Source organism: Heteronotia binoei, chromosome 11 (genome assembly GCF_032191835.1).
Source record: "Heteronotia binoei isolate CCM8104 ecotype False Entrance Well chromosome 11, APGP_CSIRO_Hbin_v1, whole genome shotgun sequence".
NCBI classification, from domain to species: domain Eukaryota; kingdom Metazoa; phylum Chordata; class Lepidosauria; order Squamata; family Gekkonidae; genus Heteronotia; species Heteronotia binoei.
In genome coordinates, this window is record NC_083233.1 from 4,497,720 (window position 1) to 4,513,312 (window position 15,593).

Genomic DNA, 15,593 nt, shown 5'->3' on the forward strand with positions numbered 1-15,593 from the left:
CACCAGCAACAGAATGCCACTAAGCACAGACCCTGCCACAAGGCTCCATCATTGCAACCAGCTCAAATGCCAGCCTTGGTCCCCTGCCCACTCAGGCAGAACTCTTGCAGGGCAGCATCAGGGAAGCATTCACCTCTTCCTCCTCCAACCAGACAGAGACCACCACTGGTCAATACTTGCCCTTCTACAGTATGCACACAACAAACCAGTCTCTGCACAAAACCATAAATGGACACAAGCTTGTCACACAAGTGGGCAGCATCCAGAAACCCAAGGGGGAGCATCTCAGTCTACTAAGACAGCCTTCCGGTGACCTCTTCTCCTCAGGATAAAATCTTGAAAGGCTGATGCCAGAAAAATTCCAACTCAGCAAATCCTATCTTGTATGAACCAGGGCTTAAGCACAGTCAATGGCCTCTGCAGATGCTAAGCTGGTTAGGGTAACTTGCTATCACCAATTACAGTGATTATCACCATACTTATCCTCTGTACTTTGGAGGTTTTCATAAATATGTCATGAACTCTCCTGCAATCAGAACAATTCGAATCTATTGATCACATTTGTTTCTTCTTTGGGGTTTTTTTAAACCATCTTCTAGGCGTGGGGCAGGGGTCACTGGGGGTGTGGAAAGCCTTTGTGAATTTCCTGCACTGTGCAGGGGGGTGAGCCAGATGGTCCTGGAGGTCCCTTTCAACTCGGTGGTTCTTGCCTGATGCTCCACTTACAATGCCTTCCTCTTACTTGCATCTTATTATTCTTAACTGTATCCTGAAGAATTCCTTTCTGCACTGGAAGCCAGAAGCTGACCAAGGGAAGAACAGAGAGGATTCAAAGCACATGTTCCTCATGTTTAGATTAGCTGAGCAGCCACAGCATTTTTGTGGCAGAAAAAGGCTAAGTGTTCTGGCTCTGGGACAAGCAGAATAGAGACTCCATTAGCTGCCATGGGGAAGGGGGGAGGAATCCTCCTCTTCAAGAAGCGGAGCAGCCCATTGCCTGAGGGCTTCTAGGGAGGATTCCCAGGGGCCTGCCAGTCCAACCTCAGTTCTTGCCGTGTGATGCAGACGGCAAAGGACTCAGCCAAGCCAATGTGGATTTCACATCAGCAGAAGCTTCAGACAGAAAACACACCAAGCTCCGAGTGGGGAATCCTGGCTTTCCCAAAACTCTGAAGGCAGCTGTTTTGGCCTGACAGCTCTTTTTTAAAAAATAAAAATCTAACCTGAGGAAGAGAGAGCTCAAAAGCTGGCACATTGTGCTGCGCTGCATCAGTGGTCCTAACAGAAGGTATTAAATAGTTGTTTGCACTTTGATTTTTTATCTTCAGCAAAGTCAGTCATCAAGAAAGTCTGGTCCTGCCAATTTCTGCAGGAGTCTAATGAACAACTGCAAAAAGAGGGTAAGGGGCAAATATTTCAAAGGAGAGAGGGGGGGGGGGAGAGAGCGTACAGAGCAGGACTAAGTGATGAAAGGCAACAGCAGCCTCACTAGAAGGCGGGACAGTCTCAGGAACCAGGAAGTCAGTGAGTGAATTCCCTTCTAGCTCAGTTTTGTTATCATGGTGCTTGCCCCACACCTGTCCAAAGTAACATCCAAGAACAAGGTCGGGCTGTCTGCTGTCACCTTTACTCTTTATTTTGATGTTGGAATACTTAAATTAACAAATACGGTCTGATAAAGAAATAAAAGGAATCAAAACAAGGGGAGAATCCTATAAACCTCAAGCGTTTGCTGATGACTTGGTTTTTATATTGGAGGATCCATTAACATCCAAAAAAGGCTTAAGGAGAAATTGGAGAAATTTGGAACAGTTGCAGGTTTTAAAGTGAATTATAAGAAAACTAAATTTTTAGCAAAAAATATAACAGAAACCCAGATTAAAGAATTGGAAGATTAAACATTTGGGAATATATATATAACAGCCGGAGCTAAAACATTGAAAACAGACAACTATGATAGGTTGTTAAAAGAAATCAAGAGTGACTTGGAGAAATGGCAAAATTTACAAATTTCATTAATGGGAAGAATTGCAACAGTTAAAATGAATATATTACCAAAATTACTGTTTTTATTCAAATGATACCTATTCCCCTGTCCAAAATAATTTTTCAACAATTAAATAAAATGATCTCTATGTTTATACGGCAGAATAAGAAACCTAGAATTAAACTAAAAGCACTGCAGGATGCTAAACAACGAGGCGGGTTTGCTTTACTGGACTGGCAGACTTACTATAAAACTTGTACACTACTGTGATGATGATGATAATGATGATATTGGATTTATATCCCGCCCTCCACTCCGAAGAGTCTCAGAGCGGCTCACAATCTCCTTTACCTCCCCCCCCACAACAGACACCCTGTGAGGTAGATGAAGGTATTGGATTTATATCCCGCCCTCCACTCCGAAGAGTCTCAGAGCAGATCACAATCTCCTTTATCTTCCTCCCCCACAACAGACACCCTGTGAGGTAGATGAAGATATTGGATTTATATCCTGCCCTCCACTCCGAAGAGTCTCAGAGCAGATCACAATCTCCTTTATCTTCCTCCCCACAACAGACACCCTGTGAGGTAGATGAAGATATTGGATTTATATCCCGCCCTCCACTCCGAAGAGTCTCAGAGCGGCTCACAATCTCCTTTCCCTTCCTCCCCCACAACAGACACCTTGTGAGGTAGATGAAGATATTGGATTTATATCCCGCCCTCCACTCCGAAGAGTCTCAGAGCGGCTCACAATCTCCTTTACCTTCTTCCCCCACAACAGACACCCTGTGAGGTAGATGAAGATATTGGATTTATATCCCGCCCTCCACTCCGAAGAGTCTCATAGCGGCTCACAATCTCCTTTCCCTTCCTCCCCCACAACAGACACCCTGTGAGGTAGATGAAGATATTGGATTTATATCCCGCCCTCCACTCCGAAGAGTCTCAGAGCGGCTCACAATCTCCTTTACCTTCTTCCCCCACAACAGACACCCTGTGAGGTAGATGAAGATATTGGATTTATATCCCGCCCTCCACTCCGAAGAGTCTCAGAGCGGCTCACAATCTCCTTTACCTCCCCCCCCCACAACAGAAACCCTGTGAGGTAGATGAAGATATTGGATTTATATCCCTCCCTCCACTCCGAAGAGTCTCAGAGCGGCTCACAATCTCCTTTACCTCCCCCCCCCCACAACAGACACCCTGTGAGGTGGACCAAAGAATGGATTACTTTAAAGAACAAAAAGTTGTTAATTTTGGAAGGCTTTGATTTAACAAATGGCTGGCAGTCATATCTTTGGTGTCAAAATGTGTCAATGAAGAATGTATTTAATATTCATAAAATTAGAAGATCAATATACTTAACTTGGAAGTGGATAAAACCCCAAATATATTGACATATTCCAAAATGGATATCACCTCTAGAAGCATTGTGTCAACCAAAGCTATTAAACTTTGAAGAAATTCTTACATATGAGAATGTACTGGATGAGACTGATACTTTAAAAATAGAAGAAAATAAAACACTAGATTGGTGGACGAAAATACAATCAAAATCTAGATATATGAAAGACCTTCCTGGATGACGCTTCCGTCCTTGACCCTCTTCAGTCCGGCTTTCGCCCGGGCCATGGGACGGAGACGGTGCTGGTCGCCTTAGTAGATGACCTGCAACGGCATCTGGATCGGGGCGGCTCGGCAGTACTGATGTTGTTGGACCTATCGGCAGCGTTCGATACGGTCGACCATCAGTTACTTGCCCGCCGCCTCGCCGACGCGGGGATTCAGGGGTTGGCCTTGCAATGGCTTTCCTCTTTCCTTGAAGATCGGGGACAGAGGGTCGCGATTGGGGATGAGCTGTCCCGGAGGCACTCGCTTGATTGCGGGGTGCCTCAGGGTGCGGTTCTTTCCCCGATGTTATTTAACATCTACATGCGTCCCCTCGCCCAGATTGCCCGAAGGTACGGGCTGGGTTGTCACCAGTATGCTGATGACACCCAGCTTTATCTGCTTATGGACGGCCGGCCGGTCTCCGCCCCACAAAATCTGGACCGGGCGCTACAGGCTGTGGCTGGGTGGCTCAAACAGAGCGGGCTGAGGCTAAACCCAGCGAAGACAGAGGTCCTTTGCTTGGGCCGTCGTGGCCCAGGGGGGGAAATACCCCTTCCGGTTTTTGACGGTGCGCCGCTGATGGCGGCGCACAGGGTCAAGAGCCTGGGGGTACTTCTGGAGCCCTCCTTAACTATGGAGGCCCAGATAGCAGCCACTGCCAAGTCCGCATTTTTCCATCTTAGGCGGGCTAGGCAGCTGGCTCCCTTCCTGGAACGCGACGATCTAGCAACGGTGATCCATGCTACGGTCACCTCGAGGTTGGACTACTGCAATGCCCTCTACATGGGGCTGCCCCTGTGTCGAACCCGGAAATTGCAGCTGGTGCAGAACGCCGCCGCCTGGCTGTTATTGGGGCTCCCAAGGTGGGAGCACATTCAGCCGGGACTTCGGGCGCTGCACTGGCTGCCAATATCCTACCGAGTTCGATACAAGGTGCTGGTTATTACCTTTAAAGCCCTATATGGTCTAGGACCTGCCTACCTGAGGGACCGTCTCTCCCCGCATGTTCCCCAGAGAGCACTGAGATCGGGATCTCAAAATCTTTTGGTTGTCCCCGGGCCAAAGGAGGCCCGCTTGAAGATCACAAGAGACCGGGCCTTCTCTGTAATGGCTCCATTTTGGTGGAACCAGCTGCCGGAGGAGGTAAGGGCCCTGCGGGATCTCACCCAATTCCGCAGGGCCTGTAAGACAGTCCTCTCCGGCTGGCCCACAACTAACGGCCCTGTATACCGACTACCGAATGCTGTATATTGTATACTGAATTTTTACCTGAAGCTGAATGGAGTGTAGCTTTACGACTGCTGGCTGTTTTAATTATGTATAGTTATAACAAATGTTTTATTTTAATTATATATTGTGAATTGTTAATTTAAAGTGTAATTTTATACTTTTATGTTAGTTTTATATATGTTGTAAGCCGCCCTGAGCCACTCGATGGGAAGGGCGGGATATAAATAAATAAATAAATAAATAAAATAAATAAAGAAAGAAATATTAAGATTACAAGATCAGTTACTTTCAAAGAAAATTTCTACAAGATGTTTTATAGATGGTATATTGCACCAGACAAACTGGCGAAGATGCACTCAAATGTTTCAAAGAAGTGTTGGAAGTATCAAAAATCAAAAGGATAATTTTATCATATGTGGTGGTACTGTGACTTAGCGAAAAATTATTGGAAACAACTTCACAGTTGCCTACAGAAAATTTTAAAGACTAATTTGCAGCATAAACCTGAGAAGTACTTGTTGAATAGTTGCCAAGATTCGCTCCCCAAACCGATAACCAAATTCTTGATTCCTGCAGTAACTGCAGCAAGAATAATATATGCAAAACAGTGGGAAACGCAAAAAATACCTAAACAAGAAGATTTTGTTCAGAAATTTTTAGAAACAGCTGAAATGAACTTGCTTACTGCAAAATTATGAGAAGGAAATGTACAAGACAATAAGAAGATTTGGCAGCCACTGCGTGATTGGTGAGGCGCAGTATGGAAACTGAGACAACTAAGAAGTAATATATTTGTACATAAAGACTATATAAGGAATGGATAGTGTATAATATATTGCATAAGATGACACAATTATAAGAAATGTCTATTTGTAAGCCAAAATAAGAATTATAGAGAGGCAGAAATGTTATAAGAGACAAAATAGAAAATACTCATTGTAAGCAATATATAGATGGAATGATGACTGATTCAGATGTATATGTAATGAGAAAGAAAATGTAATTAAGAGAGGTGCTTGTCTTCTTCCTCCAACCCTGTTTTCCCATATTTCCCTGTAAAACCTTCCCTTTCCCCTTCCCTATAACTGAAATACAATAAAACCTTTAATTTGGAAAAAAACCAACAAAGTAACATTCAGAATGGGGCAGCCTGAATCTCCAATTTCTAATTCGTCCACCGAACAAGAAGGCAGGATACCGTTTTCTATTTCTTTTTAGAATTTATATCCGCCCTTCCTGCAAGCCGGCTCAGGCAAATGGCTCAGCCATTCAGCTTTAACAAAAGTACATCCATTAATAAATAGCTAAAACCCCATTAAAACAAAGAAGTTTAAAAACAGACTGCCCCAGGTGCCATGAGCACTATCTTCAAAAATGGTGCCACTAGATTCTGAAGGCTGTTGATCTGGGCATCTTAAGCGGGTGCGGGGGGGGGGGGGATTTTTTATTGGATGCCAGCTGCCTCAATCAAAAGCCTGGCAAAACAGCTCTGTTTTATAGGCTCTGTGGAATGGCAGATCTCACATGGCAGCACGTTCCACCAGGCTGAGGCCAGGAAAGAAAAATCCTGGTCCCGGCCGAGGCTAAACAGACCCCCCCTGGGCCAGGGACCAGCAGAGCACAAATGGGGAGAGGCAGTCCCTCAGGTATGTTGGTCCCAGGCCATGCAAGGTATTGAAGGTCAGTGCCAGAACCTTGAAGCAGATCTGGTGCTCAACTGGGAAGCAGTGCAATTGGTGTAGTGCTGGCTGGATGTGTGCCTGCACAGGCAGCAGGCGCATTGCCACATTTTGTACCAGCTGGAGTTTCCAAATCAGTCTCAAGGGCAAGCCTGCATAAAGGGAGTTACAGTAATCAAGCCTGGAAGTGACCATTGCAAGAGTCACTGTAGCCAAATCCCGAGGGGAGAGGTAAGGGCCAGTTGCCTGATCTGCTGGAGATGAGCAAAGGCAGCAGGCTGGCCACTGAGCGCGAGGCTTCCAGAACCACTCCCCCGCAAGGCTTCTCACCTTCTGGGCTGGCACAAGTGATGTGCCATCCAAGGTGGGCAGTGTGATCCAGCCCCTCCCACACACACACATAGAGGCAGGACCTCCGTCGCCACTGGGTTATGTTTCAGCCGGCTCTGCTGTAGCCATCCAGCTACGCCTCCAATGCCCTGGTCAGATTTTCTGGGGCGGAGTCTGGGCAGCCATCCAACAACAGAAAGAGCTGGGTTTTGTCCACATGCCGGTGACATCCCAGCCCAAGCCCCCATGCCAGCTGGGTGAGGGGACGCATATGGATGTTGAATAAAACTGGTGAGAGAATCACTCCCTGCAGTGTCCCAGGGAGACTCCCCCAGCAAGCGCCACCTTCTCTCCCTGATCTCAGAGGCAGGAGAAAAACTACTTGGGGGGGGGGGGGGGGAAGCTGAATTCTGATATGCTTTGTTTTGGGAGGGGGGGCACAAACGCCCCAGGCAGCAAGTGGCTGGCCTGGAAGATGCATTTTCACACCCACAGACTCCTTCCATCCCCAGGAAGAAAAGATTTCCATGATTTCCCATTTCCAAGGTGCATCCTCATTACTCGTCTGTCGGAATGCAGAACTGATACAGTCTGGGGTGCAAAAGGCATCAGCAGAAAAGGCATCTTTAGGATGAACTAAAAGATCAGAGTAAGTTTTGCCCAGTCCAAGAAAGAAAAAACAAACCCTCTTCATTAGATGAAGAGGTTCCTGACCGCATGCATCCCCCCCCCCCCCCCCCCGTTTGGAAGGAACCAACTCCAGACCCCTCTTGGCCTTCCCCACTCCTTCGGCAGGAATGCAAGAGCGTCCCTTAAAAGCCATTTTGGAAGTCATCTCTGATGGAAAATGTGATTCATATCCTCACTATAAACATTAATATGCTGAAAAAACAATTGAAGTATCTTCACTCAGCATCAGATCCACACACACACACACATACACAACAACCTTGTTTTTTACAGTCAAATCACAGCCGACTTATGGCAACCACTCGACAGGGTTCAAGTGAAGACAGGAGCAGAGGTGGTTTGCTCTTGCCTGCCTCTGCGTACCCACCCTGGGCTTCATGGAGGGTCTCTCATCCAAGTACTAACTGGGGCTGACCTTGCTTAGCTGCTGAGAGCAGGTTAGCTTGTGCTATCCAGCTCAGGGCTCAGACAAGGTCTCTCTTCCTGGAGAGGAGAAAAGGCAGCCCTGGCCCCTGCGGTGCCCTGGGCCTCCCCTGAGAGCAGCCTCCAGGACCACCCCCCTCCAGACTCCTCCCCTTCAGCGCTGGGTCTCCCTCTGTGGAAAGGGCCATCCAGTGCAGCAGGCTTCCGGCAAGCCCTCCTGGGGTTTCCAAGGCAAGAGACCTTCAGACCTGCCCGGTGGTCTCCCATCCAAATACTAATCGGGGCCGACCCGCTTAGCTTCCGAACTCTGAGAAGATCAGGCTAGGCTGGACTACTCTTCTCCAGGTATAACTCAAGCGATCCTTTGTGCTATTTGTTGTTAGAAAAGCAATGCATACACTTATGGAAACATTTTGTGTACTGTGATCCTACCTTTGCTACATCCCCATACTATGTTTTTTTAACACTTTTCATATTTTGCACATTTTCACTTTTTTCATACTGATTATTTTATTTTTACGCACACTGAACCTTGGGGATTCGAATCCCCTAGGTATAATTTTTCTGCACGACCTCCAGGTGACATTGGGCAGAGAGATTATGGTGGTCCCAAAGCCACCCACAGCCATCTCTCACTGGAAGGCCCACTGTCCTGCCCACTGGAGCTGTTCTCTCTATTAGAATGAACTTTGTTCCATCCTAGGCTAGTGGAACTGCCAACGCAGAAAGAAAAGGTAGCCCAGGGATCACCTGTGAAGGCTGTGGAGAGGATGCTGCTCAGTGAACAGACCTTCAGGTGGCTGCAATGGAGAGGTTACTGCCTCTCTCAGCATGGAGGGTTTGTCAGAACACAATCAACACAGCCTGCATGAAATTGGCTCATATCTGGCATTCGGATATGCTCTGCACAGTTTAAAACACACATGGACATAAAATGGCATATTTCAAGATCCAGCTACGCTCTCAACACACACCAGGCTGCTGCAGCCTCCTGCTATTTACATCCTCCTTTCTGCTTCATGAGCATCCATTCGTTCAGCATCTTGCTGCCACTCCACTACATCTGGTTTCTTTCAGAATCCTTCCTTTCCCTGCCCCGCCCCACCCCAGTCCCTCTTCCAGTCGCTCCCCCCACTCCTCAGCTCTGGGCAGTTTCCCACTTTTCCCTCGCTTTGCTAGAACACCCTCAGCCCAAAAACTCTGTACTGCTGTTTGTTGTTACTGCTGCCTTGACAACAGAGCTTCAAGCATTACTTTTGTCAATTTTTAAAAATCCCTGTTTTCCCCCCCTCTCAGGATTTCTTCTTTCCACAGATCTCAAAGCCTCTCTGCTCTGAAGTGCTGTCAATTCTGGGGGACCAAACTTTTAACTGTGCTCCGGTCTCTGCTCCCTCACCCGCCTCTCCTGCATGGTTATGCCTCCTCCCCACTGTTCAGTTTTATCTACTTGTGCTTCTCTACCAACTCTCTATACTAATATAACTTACTGATTATTCTAATCGCCCTCTATTTTTTGCTAGCTGCTTCAGCTATCTTTGACTATCCTTCCTTTAAGTATCTATGGCTTCAGGTGGATAGTTGTGTTGGTCTGAAGTAATACAACAAAGTCTGAGTCCAGGGGCACCTTGAAGACAAAAGATGTATTCTGGACAGGGCTTTTTTTGTAGCAGGAACTCCTTTGCATATCAGACCGCACACCCCTGATGTAGCCAGTCCTCCAAGAGCTTACAGGGCTCTTCGTACAGGGCCTACTGTTAGCTCCAAGAGGATTGGCTACATCATGGGGGTGTGGCCTGATATGCAAAGGAGTGCCTGCTACAAAAAAAAGCCTGATTCTGGATATAAATTTTCATGCGCATGCACACTTCTTGAGATAGTTTAATTCTGAGGTTCTGAGGACTTCATTTTCATGCACGCGCACACACACATGGCTGATGTAAAACGTTTCTATTTCTCCCTTTCATAGTTCTGCCTCTCTCTCCTTCTCCAGTTAGATGACTTTTTCTCTCCCTCCCTGCCTCCCTTGCATCACCCAGTCAATTTGAGTTTTTCCCTCAGTCTGAAATGTGCTCCTGCTTAGGCTAGAGCTGTCCTTTCTCACACAAAATTCATAGCAATAGGGAATGGCTCACTGTAGACTTATAAACTCGTCAAACGGACTATCATTTCCAGCACCTTTATCCAGACTCCAGCTCTCAGCCTGAGCAGGACTTCATCCTTCCATACTTCACCAGTTTATCTCACTGTGAAGCCTCAGAGCTGCAGGCTTGTATGCTCCCCCCTGTCTTCTTTGTCACTTACAAGACCTCAAGGTGATTCCATGACTTGAAGGGGCCACAGTTCTACAGATTCAGTACAGCTGTTAGACAAGACTAGGCAAAAGAATTCAGACTGGAGCCCTGGTGGGCTCCTTAAAACCTTTTTCCTTTGTGCTGTTTTTCAGATGTAATCACACACACCCCAGTTATCGGCGTAGAGAAGGAAGCAAATGAAGGACACCCTCCCTATACATCCTGTTAAAGGCCCGGTGGTCTTCTCTGGGGTGGGGGGGATTATGCCACGTCCAGTGGACAATGGTGTGGGGTGCTGCCTCTATGCTGTAGCCCTGACCTGAACCAAGCTCTTCCCACAGCTTTTTACCTTTAAACACGACAGAGAAACAAAGGAGGTGGCATCTTGTTGCTTGGGCTACTGGCTGCATTCCCCCCCCTCCCCCCATGAGCAATACTGGGCACAATTTGAGCTCTGCTTGCATCTCCGACTGCCCCGGCTTCACTCCTGCTCCTCCCCCAACTGCACACGAAGAGTCCTCCTCTTGGGGGCTTTTATCTTTCCAAAATCAAGAGGGCCCTCCCTTCACTAGGAGTTTGCAAAGAAAAATCATGGTTCCCCCCCCCCCCCCCAATTTCAGTCTACTGGACAAAAAAAAGAAATCAGTATATATTCATGAATAATATTAGTATTATATTGGTATTTGGGTTAATATTTGGGAAACCTGAATTTATTCAGCACCATTACATCTTATGGGGACCATCCCCACAGGGTATATTGGAGAACTGAGCTATTTAAATTAGGTTTAAATGCCTTCTGAGTCCACACGCCAAATCTTGCTGTGCGGTGGCATGACTCAGCTAGTTCAGAAGGCATTTAAACTTCAAATGCCTTCTGAGTTCACTCGCTGGGTTGTATCGCTGCAGCAGTACAAGATCGGCTTTTATTCGGGTGCAGCTATTTCGGCAGCCAAATCACATTGTCTGAGGTATTTTTCAGGTATTTATTCAGCTTGGCATGTACCAAGTGCACACCTCAACCTGTCACAGTACTGCTATTTTCCTGCGTGCCCCCAGGTAGAATCCACTCCTGCTCTCTCCTGATTCAGTGCTGAAGCTATGCAGAGTACCCACTTTCTGAATGGCATCACCTTGCCAGATCTTGGAAGCTAAGCAGGGCTGGCCACGGTGAGTACTTCGATGGGAGACCATCAAGGAAGTCCAAGGTTGCTATCCAGGCTGGGAACAGCAAACCACCTCTGTCCATCTGCCCTGACCTGGATAGCCCAGGTTAGCCCAAATCCATGAGATCTCAGAGGCTAAGCAGGATCAGCGCTGGATGAGAGGACACCAAGGAAGTCCAAGGGCAACCACTTCTGAAGGCTCCTGCTCTGAAAGCCCTACAGGATTGTCATGAATTGGTTGCGACATAATGGGACTTTCTACCCGCTGTTTTGATTAGCATGTTGGACTAAGATCTGGGAGACCAAACCACTAGTCTGCTTTGAAACTGGCTTGGTGACCTTGAGCCAGTTACATACTCTCAATTTAACTTATCTAACAGGGTTGTTATGAGAAAAAAAAGAAGAGGAGGGGAAAATGACGCATATTACTAACATTCCCTGAAAAAAGATGGATAAAAATGCACTAAGTAAATACTAGAATAACCATATTTTCTTCTGTTTCTTTGAAAGTACTGGCCTTATTTGAGCTTCAGAGTTCTCCTTAGTTCTTCTGTACAACCTCATGAGCTTATCAACATACTTCCAACCATAAAGAGTTGAAAACCTGAAGGCGTTCCAATTATAACGTGGGCCAAGAAGCAGGGAGGGTGTGTGGAGGCAACTGTTTCATCTCTCCTGGGATTTTTCACCACTCGCATAGAGATGATGAAACCAGAATTCTTTCCAGCCAGGCTGCCGTCCAACCGGCTGTTCCTGTTTCACATAATGTCAATGGGGGGGGGGGGGCGGGGTGGTTATGTAACATTCTATCTTTTACTTCTTAACTTAGACCTTATGTTAATTTTGTATCTATTTATCAAAATCACTGTGAATTCTAGTCTCATGTTCTTCACAGTTCGAAGGCATGCATCAATTCCAGACCTGACAAATGTCCGTTTGGTTATGCAAATTACCAGTAAGCAGATTAGAAAGATTGGGATCTACAACCTGGGAAACCTAGGTTCAAATCCCTACTTTGCCATGGAAGCTTGCTGGGTGCCTCTAGGCCAGTCACATCCTCACCTACTTCACAGGGCTATTGTTGGGGGGATAAAATGGAGGAGAGGAAACCGATATAAGATGCTTTGATTCCCCAGGGGTGGGGGAAGGCAGAATATAAATGAAGTAAATAAATATAAACACAAACCCACTTGGTGTTTTTCCCCTTAAAAAGACTGGAAAGAAAAATTACGTATTTTTTTTTCTATATCAAATTAAATTAGATTTCATACTCTCCTCTTCTCAAAACAGCACCACCTGCAGTTCCTTCTTGGAATACATCCTCCGCAGATGTCAAAATACATTGCAGGTCCCCAATTTAAGGCAGACCATAGGTCTGAGAAAGAGAACATCCCCAAGCCCTCACATCTGTGGAAGCCTTAAAAAAACTTTGTTCCATCAGCTGTTCCACCAGAGTCATCTAATTTTCAGATCAACTGGGGGAGAGAGATTCAGTAACAATCTATTTCTAATACAATGTGTCAGTCAAGAATACTGTAACGATGAAAATGCATTCTGCCTCATTCAATTTGCTTCTTCCACAGTTAATCTAAGACAGGGCAGCCAAACTGCAGCTCAGAGGCCACATGTGGCTCTTTCACACATATTGTGTGGCTCTCGATTCGAAGCCCCCACTACCCCATTGGCCACTTTGGAGAAGGCACTTTTCTTTAACTCACTTGCCAACCCAGCCAGCAACTTGGAGAATGCATTTAAAGTTACTTTCTTTCCACCTCTCCCTCCCTCCTCCCTCCCTTCTCTCAAACATCCGCTGTTTGTGTCTTGTGGCTCTCAAACATCTGATATTTATTCTTACGTTAAGCAAGTTTGGCCACCTCTGATCTAAGATCTACCTTGCTGACACTCCAGCACCACTAAGCCATCTAGGGTCAAACTAGATGTGAGACACCATCAGGATCTCATGAAGCTGCCTTAGACCGAATCGCGCCATTGGTCCATCAAGGTCAGTATGTTCTGCTTGGACTGATAGTAGCTCTCCAGGGTGTCAGGCAGAAACTGGTCCTTTTCAGCTGGAAGTGCCTGGGGTGGTACAGGGAACCTTCTGCATGCCAAGCAGATGCTCTGCCACAAAGCCATGGCCCCTCATGGTGTTTTCAGTCCTTTTAAAATGGTGGTGGTGCCCCCCCGCCCCAGTCAGAGCTGCGGCTGCTCTCACATCTAGTTTGGCCCTTAGAAAGAGAGCAAGGGTGCCAGGGTGCAAGACAAACAGGAGGGGCCAGGCAACAAAGAAGATTTCTAGAGCTAACATGGAGTGGAGGCTTCCGGACATGACAGCTCGCACACAGACATAAAACCCCGTGAGTCGCTGTTTGTTACCAAAGAAAGCATTCAGGAGCTTTTGAACCTGGATGTTGCTGCCCACCGTTCGATACACACCTTCGGCTGTAAGCCCTAAGGAGCAAGGAAACAAGCAGATGTCAGATTTCCTTCACAGCTGATAGGCTGCATTCCAAAAGCTCAACAGCGCCACCTGGTGCCATCATTTATTCAAACAAACAATGCTGACTCCCAATGATGACAGACAGGTTCAGGTGGGCATAGCTGGGTTGGTCTGAACCAGCAGAACAAAGTTTGAGCCTGGGGGCACCTCTCAGACCAAACACATTTAATTTGGGGTAGAAGTTTCCGTGTGCAGTTGGCTGCTGGCCATGTGCACCTCCTGCTAAAAATCACAGCTCACCACTGGAGCTGTTCCTGTCGGCAGCAGAGGAGGGGAATCACAATCACGGGTTTAAATTAAGGGCGGGAAGGTGCTGGCTGGATAGTATGAAAACCTTTTTTTTACATTCAGAGTTGTTCAACAGCAGAATCAGCTCCCGAGGGAGGTGGGGAGCTTCCTCCCCGCCCCCCCCCCCCCCATGGCGGTCTTTAAGCAGCGGCTGGGCGAGCACTTGTCAGGCCGCTCCTGCATTGAGCGGGGGGTTGGACTCAGCAGCCTGAACAGCCCCTCCCAACTCTGCGCTTCTCGGATTCTGCTCCCTCCCATTATGAATCGAAGCACACGGGCTGTTTATCTAACAAGGGGAGCTCTGAATCTTGAAAGCTCATCCCCCCCCCCCCCCCAAAAAAAATCTTCTTGGCCTCTCAGGTGTTCCTGGACCGGGATCTAGAGATGAGCCCTTCTCTTGAGGCTGGTGGTCAGTGCCCAAGCACAGCAGCGTGGCAGGCAAGGGGTCCGCCAGAAGTTAACCTTTGGCCATATTCATTTGCTCCGATTTAGATTCTTACCCATTCCCAAGGTTTGGGGATTGGCAGCACCAGTTTAAAACAAAAGAGAGGGAAGCCCTCTCCTGAAGACAGCCCGTTAAAGTCAGTCACCTGCCTCCCCCTTTACTTCTGGCCAGCGAATGCTGTCCCAAGACTCCACCATGCCCTGGAAGAGAACAGGAGGCCACAGTTGTGGGGCAGACAGCAGAACAGTCATCCTTCCTGTCTGAATCCGGTGCCGGGTTGTGTGAGGACTGTGCTGACAAGCTGCGGCCAACTTGCAGTGACCCCCACAAGGGCCTTTCAAGGCAGGGGAGTTGCAGAGGGGGTCGGTCCTCCTGGGAGTGTCCCTTACAAGTCCTGACCCAGCTCAGCTTCTGAAATCTGAGACCACGTGGCTTTCCCTTCCTGGGTGAAATGGATTTTCTTTTTTTTGCTGTCAAGTCACAGCTGATTTATGGTGACCTTGTGGGCTTTCCGAGGTGTGAGATGTTCGGGGGGCTTGACATTCTGTGCCTCTACAACAGGAGCCTGGTATTCCTTGGCAGTCCAGGACAGCGCAGTGAATGGGGGACACCTTTTTAGAAGGGCCCATCTGTTGACCTTCACCACCACCAGGACAGATTCAGTTGGGCAGCCCTGTTGGTCTGCAGCAACAGAACAAAGTTTGAATCCAGTGGTCCCTTCCAGCAAAGTTCAATTCTGGCTTCTGTGTGCAAGTGCACTTCTTACACCCAGAATGAAGCTTTGTTGGTCTTAAGGGTGTCACTGAACTCAAACTTTGCTCTGCTAATCGCCACAAGGATGCAAGGAACAGAGGGCAGACTTGGATGTGCCTTCTAGACAACCACAGCCAGCCTCAACCACACATGTGCTGCCTGCCTTTCCCTGAAGAGTGCCTAACTCCCTTCTCCAGGTCT

At 47.4% G+C, this 15,593-nt stretch overlaps 1 protein-coding gene across 2 annotated transcripts in view; it reads right to left on the minus strand.

Moving 5' to 3' along the window:
* The window catches only part of OPHN1 (oligophrenin 1), a 138,732-nt gene that overhangs the window by 38,116 nt on the left and 85,023 nt on the right, over window positions 1-15,593 (minus strand). For both annotated transcript variants that reach the window (XM_060249713.1, XM_060249711.1), the window contains exon 14: window positions 13,783-13,857. In XM_060249713.1, coding sequence (XP_060105696.1) covers window positions 13,783-13,857 — 75 coding nt within the window. The remainder of the gene's footprint in view (window positions 1-13,782; window positions 13,858-15,593) is intronic.